General features: G+C 39.7%; 1 protein-coding gene and 1 long non-coding RNA gene across 5 annotated transcripts; one reads left to right on the plus strand and one right to left on the minus strand.

Annotated features, from left to right (window-relative positions):
* The first annotated feature begins 2160 nt into the window (after nt 1-2160).
* Nucleotides 2161-13244, plus strand: gcm2 (glial cells missing transcription factor 2). 3 transcript variants are annotated; one of them, XM_051385871.1, is made up of 9 exons: nt 2413-2471; nt 5783-5846; nt 6454-6626; nt 7444-7632; nt 7707-7819; nt 8586-8711; nt 8803-9059; nt 10423-10660; nt 11180-13244. In XM_051385871.1, exons 3-9 carry the CDS (start codon nt 6623-6625, stop codon nt 11492-11494), a joined length of 1242 nt encoding a protein of 413 aa, XP_051241831.1. In that variant the 5' UTR covers nt 2413-2471; nt 5783-5846; nt 6454-6622; the 3' UTR covers nt 11495-13244. The 3 variants fall into 3 exon arrangements, with proteins under 3 accessions (XP_051241832.1, XP_051241830.1, XP_051241831.1); XM_051385872.1 differs by lacking the exon at nt 6454-6626 and having other exon boundaries at nt 2161-2471; nt 11405-13244; XM_051385870.1 differs by lacking the exon at nt 6454-6626 and having other exon boundaries at nt 2165-2471.
* A 1842-nt stretch (nt 13245-15086) lies between these two features.
* Nucleotides 15087-19146, minus strand: LOC127355260 (uncharacterized). Of its 2 annotated transcripts, XR_007881719.1 has the most exons (3): nt 18961-19146; nt 16767-16882; nt 15087-15938 (listed from the first exon to the last, which is right to left on the minus strand). It is a non-coding gene; the product is annotated as an uncharacterized LOC127355260 (long non-coding RNA). The 2 variants fall into 2 exon arrangements; XR_007881718.1 differs by lacking the exon at nt 15087-15938 and having other exon boundaries at nt 16054-16882.
* Between the last annotated feature and the right edge of the window lie 2641 nt (nt 19147-21787).

A 21787-nucleotide genomic window follows, 5' to 3' on the forward strand; every position in this document is an offset into this window, starting at 1 on the left:
CTAGCTGCTTCACACTGCTGAGTGTTGGTTTTCATCTGCTGTCCGAATCAATAACTATATAATATATTAATAACTGTATATAATATATCAATAACTGTATACAATATATTAATAACTATATATAATATATCAACAACTATATATTATATATTAATAACTATATAATATATTAATAACTGTATATAATATATTAATAACTGTATATAATATATCAATAACTGTCTATAATATATTAATAACTATATATAATATATCAATAACTATATAATATATCAATAACTGTATATAATATATTAATAACTGTATATAATATATCAATAACTGTATAATATATCAATAACTGTCTATAATATATTAATAACTATATATAATATATCAACAACTGTATATAATATATCAATAACTGTATATAATATATCGATAACTGTATATCATATATTAATAACTATATAATATATACATAACTATATAATATATCAATAACTGTATATAATATATTAATAACTGTATATAATATATCAATAACTGTATATAATATATTAATAACTGTATATATTAATAACTGTATATAATATATTAATAAATGTGGATAATATATCAATAACTGTATGTAATATATCAATAACTATATAATATATTAATGTTAATGTTATTCTAACGTAATCAATTGTTATGTTGTTAACGATGAATCTTCACAAGGTTCTGTACTTGGACCAATACTATTTACTTTATATATGCTCCCTTTAGGCAACATTATTAGGAATCACCCCATTAACTTTCCATGTTATGCAGATGATACACAGTTATATCCATCGATCAAGCCAGATGAAATTAATCAATTACAAACATGTCTTAAGGACATAAAATCCTGGATTTGGATCTGAGCTGCAATTTGGTTCCTATAGTCTCTAAAAGTAGAACAGGAGCCAGAGCCTTCAGTTACCAAGCTCCTCTCCTGTGGAACCAGCTTCCAGTTGTGGTTCGGGAGGCAGACACCCTCACCACATTCAAGAGTAGGCTTAAGACATTCCTCTTTGATAAAGCTTATAGTTAGGGCTGGATCAGGTGAGTCCTGAACCATCCCTTAGTTATGCTGCTATAGGCCTAGACTATCGGGGGATTTCCCATGGTGCACTGAGCTCCTCTCTTCCTCTCTCTTTCTGCACTCATTCATGTTCCATTAATGCATGTTACTAACTTCACTTCTTCCCCGGAGTTCTTGTGCTTTCTCGTCTCGCAGGTTCTCATGGATCCTGGTGGAGCCTCCTGCCATGGTCCTGCTAGATTGCCATTGCCAATACTGTTGTTGCTGTGCACCTGTCTGTCTCTCTCTGTCTCTCTCTCTCTGTCTCTCTCTCTCTCTCTCTCTCTCTCTCTCTCTCTCTCTCACCCCAACTGGTCGAGACAGACGACCACCCACCTAGTGCCGGAGGATCTGTCCTAGGTTTCTGCCTTTTAACAGGCAGTGTTTCCTTGCCCTTGTCTCCAAGGTCTTGCTCATGGTGGTACTGTTGGGTCTCTGTAATTAATGTTAAAGAGTTCGGTCTAGACCTGCTCTATTTGAAAAGTGTCCTGAGATAACTTCTGTTATGAATTGGCGCTATACAAATAAAATTGAATTGAAATTGAATTGTATGTATGTAGCACTGTGTGTGACAGACAGAAAGACATACAGACAGACAGTCAGACAGACAGACAGACAGACAGACCCTGACGTCCTCTCGTCCTCTAATTGATGACTAATGAGTTTGTTTGTTTTAGTAGAAACACTGAAGTGTTTACACAACACACACACACACACACACACACACACACACACACACACACACACACACCTGTTCACCTGTGTGAAATATTAATAAAACATGAAGAGAATCTTTTTGTAAGAACAGGCCTGAAAACCAGAAACGGATCATACTGATCACCAGCAATAATTAATCAATAATAATAAAAATGTTTTTGTTTCATTTCATTGTGTTATGTTTTTGACGTCATCTGTGACATCACATCTGGGGTGTTTACCTGATACTGAAACAAACAAACAAACAAACAAACAAAGTTTGATCAATATTGGTATCAATAGTCATATTTGGTGATACATAAATACCCTAACCTCTCACTCCCTCCTCCCCCCCTCCCCCCTCCGCCTCCCTCTGGGAGCTCGCGCGGGCTCACCTGTCCTCTCACTTCGTACCTGAGACTCACCGGAGCTGCACGCGCCGTCGGGAGGAGCCCCGCGCCGTTTTAAGTTCACAGAGTGCTGAGTGACCGGAGTCCGCTTCTACTGTCAGTCAGAACCTGGAGGATCCGGATCAGAACCATCAGGAGGACTGACCGGGACTGGGATCAGAACCAGGACCCGGACTAGGACCAAGAGGATGTCCCGGGCGGAGGAGCGCGAGGAGGCGGACTGTGTGTGTTCGGTCGGGATGAAGTTCACGTGGGACATCAACGACCCCAAACTGCCTCAGGTACCGAACTGATCAATAACTGATAATCAATGAGTCTTTAAACTGATTCCAGATCCGTTTTTTAATCCCAATCCGGATCCTGTTCATCATTTCCTTCCTTCCAAATATCAATAAAGCCATCGATTAGTGACATATCAATCAGACTGATCGATGGAGAGAAAGTGATTTGATTGAATTAATAATTAATAATAATTAGTTTATTAGAGACAGAGTTTGTTTGGAGGAAGCTGTCCAACATCTTAATGTTCACATTGTCATTAATTCAGAGCAGGTATATTAATATCAATTATAATATAGATAAAATATAATAACAGCTCTTAAATAGAGTTTGGTTGGAGGCCGTACTTTGGTATTTCTATGGGAGGAAGAGGAGTTTACACGCAGGCCGTTTTTAATTATTTACACTCCAGAGAGGGAAGAACACAATGCAGAAAAATAACATTTAGAGAAAATAAATGAAATGTTATATTAATTGTATAAAGTTTGGTTGGTGGCTGTCATCCCTAATATCTTTTATAATTATATTGTTGTTGTTTATTTTAGGAGATAGACTTGGTGTGTCAGAGAAAAAAACGATATCCAGACTCAAGAAATTAAACTTACTTTAAAGTGAACAAATGAATAAATAAAATGTTGAATACGTGAGAAGTTGTTCAGAGTTTGGTTGGAGGCTTTCTCTATAAATATATATAAACTCCTTCTGTGTCCAATCAGGTTTCATTATTGGTCAGCTTTGTCAAATATGTTTATTAAACACGTGTGTCCATGTACCAGTAACGTTTTACTACAGACAGGTTTAGTGATATTAAAACTTATTTTTTATATGAAGTCATTTTTTTGTTATAATCAGGATTTTAGGGATCCAGCAGAACTCCAGCTGAGAAACAATGGATCGTACACTCCAACCAAACTCAATAAAGTCATATTTAATTCATTCCATTAACTGGTTTTATTACATCTGGAATATAACAGGAAATACTGCAGGACTCATCCTGAGAAACAATGCACCAAACTCTGTTCATTTTTCTGACTATTCAAAGAAATAACCCTAACCCATTTCATGTTTCATTTTTTAATTCAACTTTTGAGTCACATTCCTGTAAAGTCATCAGTTGTGTTTTAGATCTTTATATGAATTCATTCATTTTTATTGCTATTTTTTGCTTCCAGTAAATCAGTCATTTGTTGTTTGAGAGTTTGTTATAGTCAGGATTTTATGAGTCACAACCAGCCGGTATCATATCACCTCCTTTTAATCTCACTAAACCTCCAAATTCTCAGATAAAGGATGTCCAAATATATCTCCTTTAATTCTGACCTAAATGTTTGAGAGTTCGTTATAGTCAGGATTTTATGAGTCCAGTCGATCTCCACTTAAGAAATTATGGATTAAAGCCTCCAACCAAAGTCTGTACAATTTTAAGAGTATTTAAGGAAATCACAAAATGTCTCATCAGTGTCGGATTCATTGTAGAGTTCAGGGATATTTTCTTCGCCACCGTCGGCTGTAAAACTCTGTGGTCTGAAAGGATTCATGGTCATTTTAGGGTTGTGTAATTTAGATATAAAAAATAGAACAATAAAAACAGATGAATTGGTAAGTCATAAAAATAAAGAAATAATAATGTTACAGATGAAGAGTTTAGCACAGGGATCGATATAATCAAGAGATTAAATGACTTTTAATGAATGCTTTTTACAGACAATATGTTTAACGTTGACTTTAGCTCTGAGCTGATTTAATTCATTCAAACAGTAAAAAATGATCAGCTGATCGTTACTGTAAAAAATCAATAAAGATATCACTTTATTAGTCTGCGAATTTAATGACAAAATTCCTGATCAGGTAACAAAAGTGTTCATAAAATCAGCTCATTAAATAAAATATGTTAATAAATGTTACAAATGTATTCTGTGTGTCAGTCTGAAGGTTACCTGAAGGTTGTGTGTGTGTGTGTGTGTGTGTGTGTGTGTGTGTGTGTGTGAAGCCGCTGACTCGACTCTTCACTCTGTTGTTGCTCAAACAGTAAAAACTGGTTTTTATATTTTTGTTTTCACTGAAACCAGAAAAGTTTGTCAGGTTGAACAGCTGATCCAGAGTCAGCTCTCACGCTGATCAATATCTTTATCAAACACACACACACACACACACACACACACACACACACACACACACACACAAATGGCAATAACGGTAAAAGGTTGTTTTCTGTTTAAAGATGGCTGAAATGTTTAATGTGGGGATTTTATATATCATTATTTCATATTTTATAAAGAAGTTTATTGATACAACATCTAATGATGTTATTCACTGTTTCACTGGTGGATAAAAACTTGTGTTTTATTTTCATTGATTTTCTGTCAATGGACTGATTGATTAATGGACTAATGGTTTCAGCTGTACTGCTAGTTTCATTTATTATAACATATGATACAGTTTTTACTTTCATTTGAAACGTAACTGAAGCTGTCAGATAAATGTAGTAAAAATTAAATGCAGAACTTCTATCAGACCTCCTCATTTAGTTTCTCTTAAATAAAAACAGACATTGGATGTTTCACAAAACCTAGATTAACAGTAATATGTAGTCCTTTAATAGTAGTAATTTAATATTAAAACAACAACAGGTACTACATATTACTGTTATTCTTCTAACACTGAATTACTACAGGTAGACCGACATACTGCCAATGAGTTGAGTACTGTTGTTATTTTAACATTGTGAACATTATTATTGTTACATTTATTCATGATATTGTTACTGATATATTGTGTTTATGAAGAATATATATATGTATATACATATAAATATATAAAGGGCTATGATATAAAAGCTTTGGGTAACAAAGAAGTAGTCGGTTCGAATTCACTTTGAGAATCACATTTTTGTGTTTAACAGTCAGAAACGTTTGAAACTTTGTTCTAAATTTACTTTGTAAACCGAATGACCTCAGTAACATATGAACCTCCACTGCTCAGTCTTAAGGTAAATGTACAATGTACAAATGAACTCTCACTTTTTCAGTTATCCTGGATTTCTGTATTCTGGCCTCAGCCCTTTGTTCTCCTTCACTGGAGAAATATTCTTCCTCAGCCTCTGAAACTGAACTCGGATGAGTTGTTTGAATATTTTCACACAAAACTAAATTGAGCTGAGTGAACAGATTAAAATCACGTTATTTCAGGATGTTGATGTAATCTGAACTGAAACAGCAGAATCGTTTTTCAGCTGTCAGACTTTTCGTCTCTGCGGTTCTTAATTTAGTGTTTAGAGGTCAGCTGACCAACCTGTCTGTCTACCTGTCTGCAGGACACAAAGCAGTTCGACCCGTTCCAGGAGTGGACAGACGGTTACGTTCGGTTCATCTACAGCGGTGAGAAGCTTACACACATTCAAGCATTAATATATTTGTGGTCACTGTGGTTATTAATTATGGTTATTAATGCTTCTGTGAAGCAGTGTAACAGACCCCCAGTTTGAAAGGATTTTGTCTTCCTGAATGAGTGATTGTTGTATTTTTATGTTTGAAGATTTTAAAGGTCAAGCTAGGATCAGTAAAAGCATGCTAGCTTGTTGAGAATATCCAGGGTTAGGTTAAATATTGGTGATGGAAAAACTGGTATGGTTATTGTCAAATATGGGTACCAATATGGGTACCATACTATGGGTACCCATCAGTTTCTCCTTTACAGACACTTTATACAGAAAGTATAAATGTGTTATCTTCTCCTATTGTATATTTGGATATTTCTGCTTACTCGTGTCCATAAACAGTGTTAAAGTGTAGAATTGTATAAATTGACTGGAAAGCTGAGACTGTTGTGGCTCCAATGAGTCCAACTGTATTCATGCGTGATGATGTTCGTCCCCATAGAAACCATTTTACTGTAGTTAAGTCTGTATAAAAATTAACTATAGTGACCTCACAACCTCATGAAACTGGACTGAAGAACTGAATGAAGGATTGCTTTATATTACAGTATTTCACGGAAAATGTACCGGTAGTGAAAATGGCGACCAGTGTGAGAAGTGTCCTCCGTTCGACACTCAACCTTCTGACCGTTATGAGTGCACCATCCTGGTACTCGCAGTGCAAGCGTCCTTGAGCAAGATACTGAACCCCAAATTGCTGCTGATGCATCTGCGGGAATGGGTGAATGTGTATAAAAGAGCTTTGAGTGGTTGGAGGACTGGAAAGGCACAATACAAGTACAGTCCATTTACCATTTGCTTTAACAAATTGCTGCCACATAGCCTATCTTAAATTAATGCACCAAATCTGTGCAGAGGCTCTGCCATGTGAATTCCCTCCTGTTAACGTCCTGAAAACTGTTTAAAGACCAGTTCTATAGTCCAGGAAACTCAGTGAAGATCAGTCCCTCATCCCCTGTAGTAGTTGCGGCGCATCACCTAGGAAAAGATAGAAACTCATTCTGGCAGCACTGCCTCAGAAAATGTTATTTGTTTCCCAGCTGAAGTTGATAATTATGGTGATGATAATTTATTGGCAGATCAAGCCTAAAAATGCTGTTACATCACAGCAGCTCCAGTACTATTATTATTAAGCTGCATATTTAATTTTAGGATTGACAGCTGCACAAAGGAGCACTTTACCCTCGTAGAACCCTGTATCTCCACTGTGATAGCAATAATTTGTATTCCCTGTTCAGGATGTGGTTGAGGTCAGAGACAATGTTGTTAGCCAGCCTTAATATATTATTATGGTAGGCTGGTTCATAGAGTTTCTCAAGGAGCTGGTTGACAATCTTTGAGTTTTGAATTGAATTGAATTGAATTGAATTGAATTGAATTGAGCAGATTGGTGGAGCAGTTTTAACGTTAAAGTAGTGGACACTGAAAACATGAACACTCAGAGACATCAGGCTAATGTGGTAGTTTCAGCTAACTTTGTCGGTGAACAGTCTGAGATGCTTCCTAACTCTTACAGCTAACTGTTGGTTTGTTTTTAGCTGACGATAAGAACGCTCAGAGACATCTTTCCGGCTGGGCGATGAGAAACACCAACAATCACAACTGTCAGATCCTGAAGAAATCATGTCTAGGCGTGGTGGTCTGTTCTCGAGGCTGCACGCTGCCTGACGGGTCCAGACTGCAGCTCCGCCCTGCCATCTGTGACAAAGCCCGGCAGAAACAGCAGAGTAAGACAAACCACAACCTGTTAATGGTCCACTGGTGTGTGTCCATGTTTACCTGACTGGACTCTGCGTTTCAGAGAAGCTGTGTCCAAGCTGTAACGCCACCTTGGAGTTGCTACCGTGTCGTGGCCACAGCGGTTACCCCGTCACAAACTTCTGGAGAGTCGACGGAAAGGCCATCTTCTTCCAGGTAACCACCTCTACCCTCTTTACCCTCTACTGATTCATCACCTCAGACAACAAACACACAAAAACTATCATGGTAAAGCTAAGAGGCTTAATAATGTTTTATTTATTTTATATATTTATATTTTGTTCTTAATATATGTTGATTGTATATCTGGAGTTTGTAACAAAAATAATTTCCCCCTGGGTTTATTAAAGTATTTCTGATTCTGATTCTGATTCTGAATGCAGCATATTTAGGAGCAAAAACAGTCAGAAAATCCATTCCAGATCCTGAATGATAAACCAACACATGTAACTAGGTTTGAACCAGATTGCGGTAATGCAAACAGGTCTAAATTGATCTAACTGTATCCTAAACGCAGTAACAGATTTGAATGTACTGGCAGTCTAAATGGGTCTTGATGAGATCCTAACAATGTAAACATGTTTAAATCAGATCCTGACAATCTAACAGGGCTAAAGCAAATCCTGACAGAGTAATTGAGTGAAGACCAGATCCTGGACATTTATGTGTATAGCAGTCTGAACAGTTTTAATATGATCTTGCAGTTTAAACAGTTCTAACCCAATCTTGAACCACCATCTTCAAACTTTTAAACCAGATTCTATCAGTGTAACAGGTTTAAACCAAATCCTTGATTTAAACTGGATCTTGAAATCATAAACACACTAAAAAAGGTATTGACAGGTTTAAACCAAATTCTGAAGGTCTTACTGAGTCTAAGCCTGATCCTGACAGTCTGTTTACTGTTGATGTCATCCTTCAGGCTAAAGGAGTCCATGATCATCCCAGACCAGAGTCCAAGTCCGAGACTGAAGCCAGAAGAAGTTCAGTGAAGAGACGAGTGGGTTCGCCGCCGTTCACACCCAAGAGACGACTCATCGAAACACAGGTCGCCAACAACAAATAACAACAGCTGTTTGTTAATGTTGGTGTTGTTTGTTGTTTGTTTGTTTAATTGTTGTTGTTGTTTACTGTTCCAGGCTCTGGGCCCCGCCCTCCTCTCCTGTGTCGATCCATCAGACAGAATCTCCTTCATCGAGCCAAATTTCCCACAGCATTACCCAGCATTCCAAAGCCCAGACCCCTACTACAACCCTCATAATGCACTAGGGGATACTTCGCCTGCACTTCAAAAACCAACCAATCCCAGGCTTTACATGGGCCGGCCTGGCTACGAGTTCCAAGGATACCTCGCCTCACCTTCGTATCCCATGACCTCTGACCTCTGTGACCCCAGGTCAGCCTCACACAGACTGATCCAGAGTCTAGATCCTGGCAATGTAAACAGTTGTAAACCAGATTCTGAACCAGTTTAGATCCTGGACATAATCCTAGACTTTTAACAGGTTTAAACCAGATTACAGATTATGGTAACTAGTGTAGTGCCCGTAGGAAGTATGTATTGCTATAGAAAATGGGAGGTTAAGTAGCTTTTTCATGGATGGCCAAGTGAGGTTGTGTTTGAAGGTGGGACGTCAGGGACATTTAGGTTTGTTGTGAAATGTGTAGATTGATAACTATTGTGTTTTCATATAATTTGTCTTTTAGCAAGGACACTGTAGGGAGATGAACCCCATTCCACTAATGTGAAAGTACCACACCTCATGGTCAGCGCATATAAATTCTGAAAGAACAAAGTGAACTACATCTGAAATGGGATGAAACCTGGCAGCATAAACAGACTAACTTGTAGCATAGCCTAGTAAACGAACTGGGCAGGACATATTATTTAGCCCTGTAATATAGGCTAGCATACATCAGAGAGAGAGAGAGCGAGGGCGTGTCAGTCAGACAGTCTGATAACTGCACAGGTCTCTCACTCAACTTAATAAAGAGAAATGTCCCACAAAGCAACGTTACAGGACCAAACAATGGTAACGTAGTAACTGTAACTGTCTTTGGCAACTTACATGAGGAAAAAAAATACCACAGCTGTACGTGGAGAAGTGTCTGTCCTCCTGTCTGTCCTCCCGCCTGTCCTCCTGACTCTTCCGTTACATTTCTGCAAAAAAAACAGCGTCTGTCACCGGCGAAAAACTCACAGAGTGTTTGTGATCAAAAATCACCGCGACCGCCAGCCCTCCGGACCGAGACATCAGTTTACTTTCCACCAGAAAACATTCTCCGTCTTGCGAGTGAGGAAGTCAGACAGCGTCCAGTTTAGTGCTGGTGATTATGTAGAATTATGTAATTTAGAGTGAAAAACTTAACTTTGTCACTTTCCAGGATGTTTGGTGGGTCAGGATCTCAATCACTACACATTAGGGCTCTGCAGTGATTGGCTCTGGTGCGCACATGGCTATGGTGGCTATGGTAATGCTAGCGGAATTCTAAATAATTTATTAAATAATTTATTAACTGTATCTTTGTAGTCCAAACAAAGCCGACGTTGCACACCCTTAAACCACACAGCAGCCATGTTGAAACTCTCAGGTCAGTCTGATCCTGATCTGCAGAGATATTTGAGCCACACACAGACACACACACACACACACACACACACACACACACACAGATAGAGATTCCTTGCTTTATACATAGATGTAAACCACTAATAGACAGTCTAAACAGGTCTTAACTAGATCCTTGTTTATGTGCAGGGTGGCCCCGGTCCTGGGTTCCTCTTCTTCCTCCACTTCATCGTCGGCTCCTCTGTCCTCCCCCTCCTCCTTCGACCCACAGACAAAGCCTCCTGCAGGCTGGAAGGATCTGCTGAAGAGCTCTGCCCCCTATGGTGACAACCATCACTACTACAGCGCAGAGTACCCCTGCCGGTACCCCAGCAACGCCCCAGGGTCCCCTGCAGCACTGCAAACCATCATCACTACGACAACCAAGGTGAGCAGAGTTCAGAAGGGTCTAACTGCAGAGAACTGAGCTTAGATTTGAGGGCTGAGGACCGTGCGGCAGTAAGAAGAGAGTAATGTCTCCAGGAATGGGTCACTTCCTTTAAGGTCACTAGAAGTCAGGTGTGTCACTTCCTCTAGGTTTCCTGTAAATCCGGTGTGTCAGTTCTTCTAGGTTTCCTGTAAATCAGGTGTGTCACTTCATTAGAGTAACTAAGAGAGAGGTGTGTCGCTTCTATTACAGTCCACAGGTGTGTTTCTTCTTCTAAGGTTCCCAGGAGGGAGGTTGGGGAAAACTGGGGACCCTAATTCTTCTCATTGGCCCCCAGTCTGTGAGATCTGGAGTTGGACATTTCCAGTTTTCGTAACTGGTTGTAGTAACTTTTAATGGGAAATAACTTCTGTTGTCATTGTATTGTATGTGTATGTGTATATTGGAGAGTTGGACAGGCAGCAGTAACTAAGAAGCAGGTGGTTGAACTGTCACATTAATACCAGTATTCCTCCTCAGGTCTCTTATCAGCCCTGTCCAAAGCCTCCTGCAGCCCTCCCTTCTTATCAATCATGTCCTAAACCTCCTGCTGGCCTCCAGTCTTACCAGCCCTGTGCACCCCCAAAACCTCCTGGTCTTCCAGGCTGCTCTTCCCTGATGGACGACGCCTCCTCTTCCTCGTACTCCACTGAGGTAAAAGTGACGGAGGAGTCAGGTGGAGTCATCAAGTCTCTGTCATTTCAGCCCGAACACCTGCAGACCAAAACAGAGCGAGCCGATGGGTACGACTACCGCTACGCCTACCCCAACACGTACCGCTACGATGACTACTGACACAGCACTACCCCCACCATCGTTACCACGGCTTCTGGTACTACAACTACTGTTACCACAACTACCACCATGCTTACCCCAACATGTACAGCTATGCTAATAGTGACGCAGCACTACCCTCACAGCCGTTACCACGACTACTGCTACCCTACATGTACCACTATGATGACTGATGATACAGCATTATCTCCATTGCTGGGACTACTGATACTACAACTACTACAATGAGAGAAACTATTGCTACTGCCCAAACAGATACTTAGTCTACTACAAACTGTGTCATACAATAACTACTGAATGACATATTGAACTTCTGCTGAACTACTGGATGCAGTTGAGAGGGCGTGGAATATCAGGACTAAACTCGAACTGAACCAAAACTTTGGTCCATGAGAAACTTTCTGAAGACAAGAATGGAGTACTTTTATGTTTCTGAAGAAGATCCTTTTCTAGCTCAGAGACTCCAGCTCCAGTCTTCCTCGAGTACCGCTTTCAGGATAGAAAGTGAATTAACTGAAATTAAATGTTATGTCAAAATGGTATCTCAAAATCCAGAGTTCTGTTGGGCCTAATACCTTAAAACAAGAACCATACACTTGTGGTGTTTCTGGAACTTTCAGGCAGATCTTATGGCCTTCCTCATTGAAAAGAGTTGCAATTGGCATTTCATGGTTTTGTCTGTTGTCAAATGAAGTCTGGAATTTCGGTACAGGTGACATATTCGGGGTAGAGGGTCTCTACAGGTTATCATGTGAGTGAGTTGACACTCCATTTAGAGTCCCCCGGAGTGCGGTGTGTCACTCCCTTTAGAGTCCCCAGGAGTGATGTATGTCACTCCCTTTAGAGTCCCCAGGAGTTATGTATGTCACTCCCTTTAGAGTCCCCAGGAGTGAGGTGTGTCACTCCCTTTAGAGTCCTCAGAAGTGTTGTGTGTCACTCCCTTTAGAGTCCCCCAGAGTGAGGTGTGTCACTCCCTTTAGAGTCCCGAGAAGTGATGTGTGTCACTCCCTTTAGAGTCCCCAGAAGTGATGTGTGTCACTCCCTTTAGAGTCCCCAGAAGTGATGTGTCACTCCCTTTAGAGTCCCCAGGAGTAAGGTGTATCACTCTTCTTAGAATCTTCCAGAAGTGAGATGCATCACTTCTTTTAGGGTTCTCAGAACTGAGGTGCATTGGGTCACGTGATAACAAACTAAACTATCCCTATTTGCAAATGTGGAACACTGTTTGCTGAAGAAGGCCATGAGATGTGGCTGAAGCTTCAACACAAGTCAAGTCAAATTTTATTTATATCGACCAAAATCATAAATCACAATTTACCAAATTTACAGTTTTTTCAAATGTTCCATAGCCAAGTATTAACATTCATGCTCAGGACTCAGTTATTTCGAAATAATATTAAACCACAAATTACCTCAGAAAGAACCAGGTCTTTATTTCTAATGTCCTCTTTTATATTTGAACAGATTTTAGTAAGAAGTCTCTCTGTTTTCTGATCAGATTTACTAAAAACATAAAATATTAGACCTTCAAAGATTATTTTAAAGTCACTGAATTCAGAAAGTACATTGAATCTATAATTGATTATCGCAATGTTTCTGTTGTCTGGGTTATTTATTGAATGGTCAGTAAACCTGTTAGGCCTACATACAGAATGAAAGAACAAACTGAATCAGACGGTTGTTGACTGAAGAGATTTGTCAGATGAAAATATGTCAGAATGTCTCACATTAAACAAACTGTTGTACAGACTCTTGTTTTCTCTTTTATTTAAATGTAACAGAGAATAAAGCAGAATCTAGAATTATACTGACGGATTTAACAAAAAGATGAATTGTTACAGACCAGAGAAATTAAATATGTTAATATCCCTTTAAACGTATGTATGGAGTTAAAAGGTTGTTGTTGAAAAGCGCCAGTCAGGTCCAGACTAGTGCATTTGGACACAATAATTACAGAGTTACCAGCAAAACATATTTATAATGATACACAGGAACACTGTTCATATCATCTGTAAAGGGGGCTATAATAATCTCCATATATAATTCTGCAATAAACTGCTCATAATGTACTGTAAAAACATAATATCAGAAATCATTTAAGGTGTAGACTGCACCCAAACTAAATAATATGTTACACCTGTATGAGTAGTCCACAACTCTGTTCCACTCTTTTTTTTATGTTTTTCAGGTTGAAGTCCTCGTGTTACCCCTTTACTACTTGATTTAGGTACTTTAGGTATAGCCCTGTTACCTACTCATTTCTACTGACATATGGGTTTAACTCTACGAGCTTACTGCATCTACTAGCAATATAATTGACTTTAACACAGTTTCAGTGACACAGAACACTTTCTTTACACTGACTTTGTCAGATAAAACTATAAAATAACACCAGATAAACTGCTAATGTTGCTCCACACTTTAATCTGCCAATCACTCATTACTCTGTAACGCTCATCATGAATATTAATTGCCAACATCTATATTAGCCAGTGAGCTTCTAATGCTAATCACTAGCAGTAATCACTTACAGCACATACACCCATCCCAGCCGAATAATTACCAAACAAATGTTTACAGGAGTTTACACTGTATATAACACATCTATGTGCAGTAAATGTTTCTTCACACTGTAACGGTTATCACAAATGAACCGTGACATTGAACACATCATCAACGTTGTGTCTATTGATAAGATTATGAAATGCTAAAAACCCTGATCCAGAGCTCCTGTGTCAAACATCTGAGATCAGGAGACTTCACTGAGTATCGGACTCTGCTGTGCTGAAATGTTAATCTGTTAAACAAACACCAGAGGTTGAATCACAATGAACAGATTTCCGGCAGTGCTCCGTTCACTATGGTGTTAACACCGTTCACATGTGGACCTGCGTCCCCTCCTGGGTCTGGAGCCTCAGAGTGAGAACCCTGCAGCAGAGGATCAAAGAGCTGGTGTTTGGATGTTGGCTGGTTTCAGTCCATATGAGTAATAAATGTTGTTTTGACAAGAACGCGTCGGGACAGGAGTCACTCTGCTGTCCTTACTGTGAACCTTTAAAACCCTCAAACGGACTCCTCTTTCCTCCTCCTCTCTTTCACTACCTTCCATTAAAATCACTCCTTCTTTTGCCCTTTTCCTCGTCTCACTCGTTACCTTCCCTTCAGTTTACATTATCATCCATCAGTACATAATTATGTTCAGTGTTCAGAGGCTGGCAGACAGACTCAACCACCCACTCTGATCCCGACACACTGTGACTGATGCACACAGTGTTCAATAAAGTTTTATTTAAATGTAGAAAATAAAAGTATGGTTTACCACTCAGTTCTGGGACAGGAAATAACAAATAAGACACGACACGCTGACATTCTTAACCTTTTCTAGACAGGTGAGAGAACCAGGTGAGTCCATTACAAAGTACCTGCTGAATGACCGTCAGCAGATGAGATTCAAGATATAGGCCAGAATCACAGGTCACGTGTGCTAGAGCTGAAAGCACCAGGTGAGTGTCCAACAACAGGTGAGTGTCCAACAATAGGTGAATATCCAACAAAAGGGGAGTGTCCAACACATCAGACATTCATATTCCCCTCAGGATGAATTGTACTTTATTGATCCTCTATTTCTTTATTTTGTATACAGAATGACAGCAACAAAACATCATCGTTTGCATTGGTGGCTGTAGGATTTTGGCTCTAATAGCTGAAATCAATACAGTATCCTTATTTTATTATATTAATCTGACAAAGATCTCAGAATTCTCTTTCACCAGAGTTTCATCTGTACTGATGATGGTGAACATGGTAAACACTGAACCCACTAAAAAGGACTCTGTATGTATGCTGATGATACAGACCTTTCTGTGCCACCAACATTTAAACACAGTAAGTTTCTGTAGGAATGTCAGAGGTCATTCTGTTGAAGAAAAAGAACATTAAAGTCCTGACAGGTGACCTCGACTGAACAACTTGTTTCCTGTCCTGTTTAGAAAGGCAGCACTCTCCTCTGATTGGCTGATGTTTAAATGTGTTTTCACAGATCAGGCTTGTGGGTAAAAGATGTTTTGAAGTCGCAGCAGCTCTCAGCTCATCAGCCAACGCCTCACCTGTCTCTCACCTGTAAACCAGGTGAGCTGAGCACAGATAATCCTGAGCTGTGTAATTCTATCCTTTCACCAACAATCACCTCATCCTGTCTTCTTATCTTTTTATCTCCTTTTTCTTTTTCTCTGCAGATCTACATCACTGCTTTTTCACACGCAAATCATTTCATCCCTCTTCTTCTACTCCTTGTTCTTCTTCTTCTTCTTCTTCTTCTTCTTCTCCTCCCCTAAATAAATCATCCCGTCTGCTGACATGAGATACCCCCCCCCATCTGCCCCTCCATCCATCCGTCCCCTCACTGTGATGTGGCTCTGCACTAATGGATGTTTTCAATTTGATGCTACATGGTTGTGATTTACAACAGAGACACAGACAGACAGATAGACAGACCAACGGACAGACAGACAGAGAGAGAGAGACAGGTGATGGAGAAAGAATGAAACAAAGTTTAGACATACTTTATATAACTTTAATGCATCGTACAAAATAATGGATTAAACTGCTTTACAACAGACATTAAAAGATAATACTGGTTTATATATACTGCTGTATTATTATAACATATTGGGGCTCAGCGGGTTGTGTTAAATCTGCACTGCAAGATGTGTTTATTGCTGATGGTTTACACACAATGCATAAAATGTATTAAAATGTATTGGTTGGCTGTGAGCAACAAAGATTTACTGATTGATTGATTGATTGATTGATTAATTGATTGATTTTACTTTTATGCATTCCCAGACACTGGAAGAAAGAAGAAAACGGTTAGCATAAAAAATACAACAGGCTGATCCGATGACTCTTGAATTATACCGCAAACTAGTCTAAATACTTGATGCTGCATCACCAAAAAATAAAACCGCAACCCTGCTGGACCAAAAGCATCAGTAAAAACCTGGCGTGTATTGGTCTGGACCATGAGCTGTTTTATTATTCGGACGCATTTGGGATAATGTAAGTATACATCTGAACACAATATATAACATAGGTCTAGTGTGTATACACATTTTATTGAGGAAATGTAAAAACAAAAAAATTCAACATCGTACGTCCTGTTGACATCCCCCAAAGCATCATGGGAACTGTAGTTCCCCAGCCTAGAGTGTTATTATTAGTAAATAGAAGTAAGACAGTGGTTGTTGTGTGAGTGTTAACTTTATAAACTCACAGGTTGAAAATAATTCCCTGTGTGCTGATACAACAAGCTGCAGCTGGAGAACAGGCAGAAGATGGATGGATGATGGAGGATGGAGGGAGGAGGGGGCCCCTATAAACAAATAGCTGCTGAAGAAAGAAATGAAAATCATATCAGCTTCAAAGCCAAAAAAGCAAAACTTTGGAAACAAAGATGAAAGAGAAGATAAAAGCTATCAAACTGCACTAATACACAGCAGGTCACTGCGGAGTGTATTTGTGTGTTGGTGTGTTATGAGTGTGCTGATACTCGATGTTTTTCGTGCCGTGAGAAGTCTTATCGGAGCAGGACAACTCATAGAAATGTACTGTCTTCTTAAAGAGGCATGACAGTGCCGGTCTGATCTCTATCTGCGCAGCTCAGAGCATCGCGCTTTGATAGCATCTCTCAGCCAGATGATGTTTACAGCTCCCTGGAAAATCAGGATATTTTTGTGACTCAAGCGTTGATAAGACGCAGCTGGAGGATCTCTGAGGGATCATTCTGAGAGCTGCAGGCTGCTTTGAAGGTTCTATATGTAACGTTCATTAAACCATTGTTAATAGTGCCATCAGTGGCAGTTCACTGAACTGCAGTCAGCGTCGTTGGACTCTGTGTTGGACTCTGTGTTGTGGTGGGTGTCAGTCGTTGGTAGACGTTAGCAGACTCCATTTATAATATAACGTTAGCTAGTGTTGCCCACTGTTGGCACTGTAGGGAAGTGGAGAGAGAAGGCACTCGGGAGCATAAAGGTCACAACCTTTGACCCTCATCCCTACATAGAGACACATAGAAATCAGTCCACAGGCAGCAGAGGAACAAAGCTACGCTACAACCCGTTCACTCTCTGCTCACACACACTGATTATTATAGAGACAGGATTCACTATCTGACATATGGAACCTTAAAAGTGAGGTATAAAGTTCAAGCAGGATGTTCTGTCGAGACATCAAGAAGAAACCCATCACGAGTTTGTTAGCAGCACTTTGACTGGATGCAGACAGAAGGTTTAATCAAGTGAGATCAACTCAGTGTTTTATCACAGTGCTGTAGTGCTTCTCACCAGATTCCATTACTCTGTTGGGTAACAGATGATTGGTTCTCTGTACATCCAATCATGTTACTGAGGTGTCATTGCCCCACTGCTTGCTGGGAAACATCATCTGACCAGTGGTTGTTTATTTGGACCCAAACCAGTCGTACCTGTTGCCTTTTAATCTGCATGTTTGTCCTCTATCTTTATCTCCCCTTCATCTCTTCATCAAACCTCGCTGTCAGGACTCGAACAAACATCACGTAGGCATGAAGACCGTCATGGCCGCCCGCCAGCAGCAACATGCTGGTAGCTTTGATGTCTCTTCAAAACAAACTGCTGCTGTGTGCCGCAACGCTGCCGACACTAACATAAACTAGACAGACAGCGGCAACAGGGGGTAACACAGGCAACAGGGGGCAACACATGCCATAGGGACAACACGGGGCAACAGGAGCAACATAAGCAACAGAGTCCACAGGGGCCAACACAGGCAACAGGGGGCCTACAGCGGCCACAGGGACAACAGGGGGCAACAGGGCCAACAGAGGCCACAGAGACAACACAGGCCACAGGGCCAACAGAGGCCACAGGGGGCAACACAGGCCACAGAGACAACACAGGCCACAGGGCCAACACAGGCCACAGTGACAACAGAGGCCAACAGAGGAAACACAGGCCACAGGGCCAACAGAGGCCAACAGAGGAAACAGGGACAACAGGGGCCAACAGAGGCCAACAGAGGCCACAGAGACAACAGAGGTAACAGGAACAACAGGGGCAACGGGGCAATGGGGCAACAGGGCCAATAGAGGGCAACAGGGGGCAACACAGGCAACAGGGACAACAGAAGCCACAGGGGCAACAGCAGTACAATAAAACCATAATAACAAGGAGGTAAAAGAAGAGCAATGGTGTCACTGACTGTCTGTCTGACTGTTTGTCTGAATGTCTATCTGACTGTCTGTCTGTCTGTCCTCACCTTGGCAGGTAGACTCTCTGACAGACAGTTCATTAGGAGGACAAAGTGTTAACGGAAGGATGAGAGCATTACACGACCGCCCTGAAAACATTTTTCATTAACATTATCAGGTCCAGGTAAAAGACCCGGACCAGATTATGGTGACAGACCAGAACCAGGTTAATGTTACATACCCGGACCAGGACTGGGGCTAGGAACAGGACCAGTGTGACGTCTGTAAATGTCTCCTGTGTGCAGGGAGCAGGAGCTGTTTCTTCGTCTGGTGTTTTGACAGAACAGGAAGTGTTTGTGGTTGAGTGAAGAAGAATGAAGTTTATCTTTAGAGAGACGAGAACGAGACTGACGGGACGAGTCTGAACCTGAGGGCGAGAGACAACCGCTACACATGCAGAGAGAGAGAGAGAGAGAGAGAGAGAGAGAGAGAGAGAGAGAGAGAGAGAGAGATCAGATAATGTGGAAGTCACGTTGATGAACCAAAACCTTCCTGGGTTACTCACATAAAGCAGGGTTCAATATAAGGTCAACAAAGGGTTAATAAGGGTCAATAAGGGTCAACAAAGGGTTAATAAGGGTTAATGAAAGGTTGATAAATATAATTATATTTAAAATGTTATTATTACTGTTATTATTATATGATGGTTATTATTATTATACCTATTATTATTGTTATTATTATTATTATTATTGTTATTATGATTATTATTATTATTATCATTTATTATTGTTGTTATTATTAGTATTATTATTATTATTATCATTATTACTATTATTGTTGTTATTATTATTACTATTATTATTATCATTATTACTATTATTGTTGTTATTATTGTTATTATTATCATTATTACTATTATTATAATTATAATTATTTATTTTTTTTATCAGTATTACTATTATTATTGTTATTATTATTACTATAATTATTATTATCTTTATTATATCATTATTACTATTATTATTATCATTATTACTATTATTATTATTATTATTATCATTATAACTATTATTATTATTATTACTATTATTATTATTATCATTATTACTATTATTATTGTTATTATTATTATTACTATTATCATTATTACTAATATTATTATTATTATCATTATTATTATTATCATTATTACGATTGTTATTGTTATTATTATTGTTATTATCATTATTATTATTACTATTATTATTGTTATTATTATTATTACTATTATTATTATTACCATTATTATCATTATTACTATTATTATTATTATTATTATTATTATTATTACTATTATTACTATTATTATTAGTAGTAGTAGTACTACAGCTGGTTTGAACTGGGAACACTGGTCTGACTCTCACTGGGTCTCACTAACAAACAGATTAAAAGATTTAATCCAGATTCAGGAAACAGAGAAACATTTCAGAGATTACACACACACACACACACACACTTCTTCGTCGTTATGCTAAGCTATCAGTTTCCCCCTATAATTAGTATCTGTGCTAAGCTAAGATAGCCGTTTCACTGAAAGTTGAACTGTCCCTTTAAATAAGTCGTCCTATTGGGTGAAAAACTGTCCAATCAGCATCGATTGTAGTTTTGAAGAGGAAACAGTCACATGACTCATCGTTAGCAGGAAGTGATGTTTATCTTCTAATCACACCTGAGATCTCTGACTCACCTGTTTATCAAGAAGCAAGTGACCTGACCCCAGATCTGCTGCTCATTACCTGTCTGTGTCTTTAATTTTCAATTCAATTCAGTTTTATTTGTATAGCACCAATTCATAACAGAAGTTATCTCAGGACACTTTTCAAATAGAGCAGGTCTAGACCGAACTCTTTAACATTAATTACAGAGACCCAACAGTACCACCATGAGCAAGACCTTGGCATTTTACCTGTCTGTGTCTGTACCGGTCTGTGTCCGTACCTGTCTGTGTCATTACCTGTCTGTGTCTTTACCTGTCTGTGTCATTACCTGTCTGCGTCTGTACCGGTCTGTGTCTTTACCTGTCTGTCTCCGTACCTGTCTGTCTCTTTACCTGACTTACTCTTTACCTGTCTTACTCTTTACCTGTCTGTCTCTGTACCGGTCTGTGTCTGTACCTGTCTGTGTCATTACCTGTCTGTGTCCGTACCGGTCTGTGTCTTTACCTGTCTGTGACTGTACCGGTCTGTGTCTTTACCTGTCTGTCTCCGTACCTGTCTGTCTCTTTACCTGACTTACTCTTTACCTGTCTTACTCTTTACCGGTCTGTCTCTGTACCTGTCTGTCTCTGTACCTGTCTACCTGAACACTGTTAATGTTAAATTAATGGGGTCTCAGTGATCAGTGATAAACTGACTCCAGGTACCTGTGAGCCGTCCCAGCTGTGTCACTCAGGTGTGTCACTCAGGTGTGTTACCTGCAGACCGTCACATGATGGATGCTGTTTCTTTGTCCTCCTCACTGATCCGCAGCAGGAATGTCAGCTACGCTAGCTACGCTAGCTACGCTAACACCCTGGCACACACACACGTCCTTGTGTTAGTATGTCTGTGGGGACGCGTCACTGCCAGTCATTGACCCCTGACCCCACAACCAGGTGTTAACCCTCACACAGTCCTCACAAACCGGTCGGACCTCACAAGTACAGTGAGCTTCTGGTTTTTGGACCCCTGAATACAGTAAAACAAGTCATCCCACACACACACACCTGTGATCACGTCTTCAGGGAGTTTACCTGTTGTTTATATTTTTACTGTCTTTGTGCATCTGTTTGTTTTTATTAATTGTGGTGAGCACCAATAACATTAGCTTGCTAGCTAACATAGAAACAGCAAGGTTGGTGTTTGCGTTGTACCGTTAGTAACACAAAAGAAGAAGAGATGAAACCTTGTTAGAACTAGAAGGAAGTTCCTGGCGACTAATATCGCTGTCAATTAAGCAGAAATTTTAATTTAGACAGCCCCCCCGTACCACACATTACGCAGGTAAGCTAATGCTACCTTAGTTAACTGTTAGTCAGCACATACAGC

Source organism: Dicentrarchus labrax, unplaced genomic scaffold (genome assembly GCF_905237075.1).
Source record: "Dicentrarchus labrax unplaced genomic scaffold, dlabrax2021, whole genome shotgun sequence".
Taxonomy (NCBI): Eukaryota; Metazoa; Chordata; class Actinopteri; family Moronidae; genus Dicentrarchus; species Dicentrarchus labrax.

Excerpts from the sequence above, each read along its gene's own strand:
- gcm2 (XM_051385870.1), top strand. The coding sequence starts at position 2,379 with ATGTCCCGGGCGGAGGAGCGCGAGGAGGCGGACTGTGTGTGTTCGGTC. Across the intron at positions 7,820-8,585 it reads GAAAGGCCATCTTCTTCCAG|GCTAAAGGAGTCCATGATCA; the intron begins GTAACCACCTCT and ends GTCATCCTTCAG. Across the intron at positions 8,712-8,802 it reads GACGACTCATCGAAACACAG|GCTCTGGGCCCCGCCCTCCT; the intron begins GTCGCCAACAAC and ends TTACTGTTCCAG.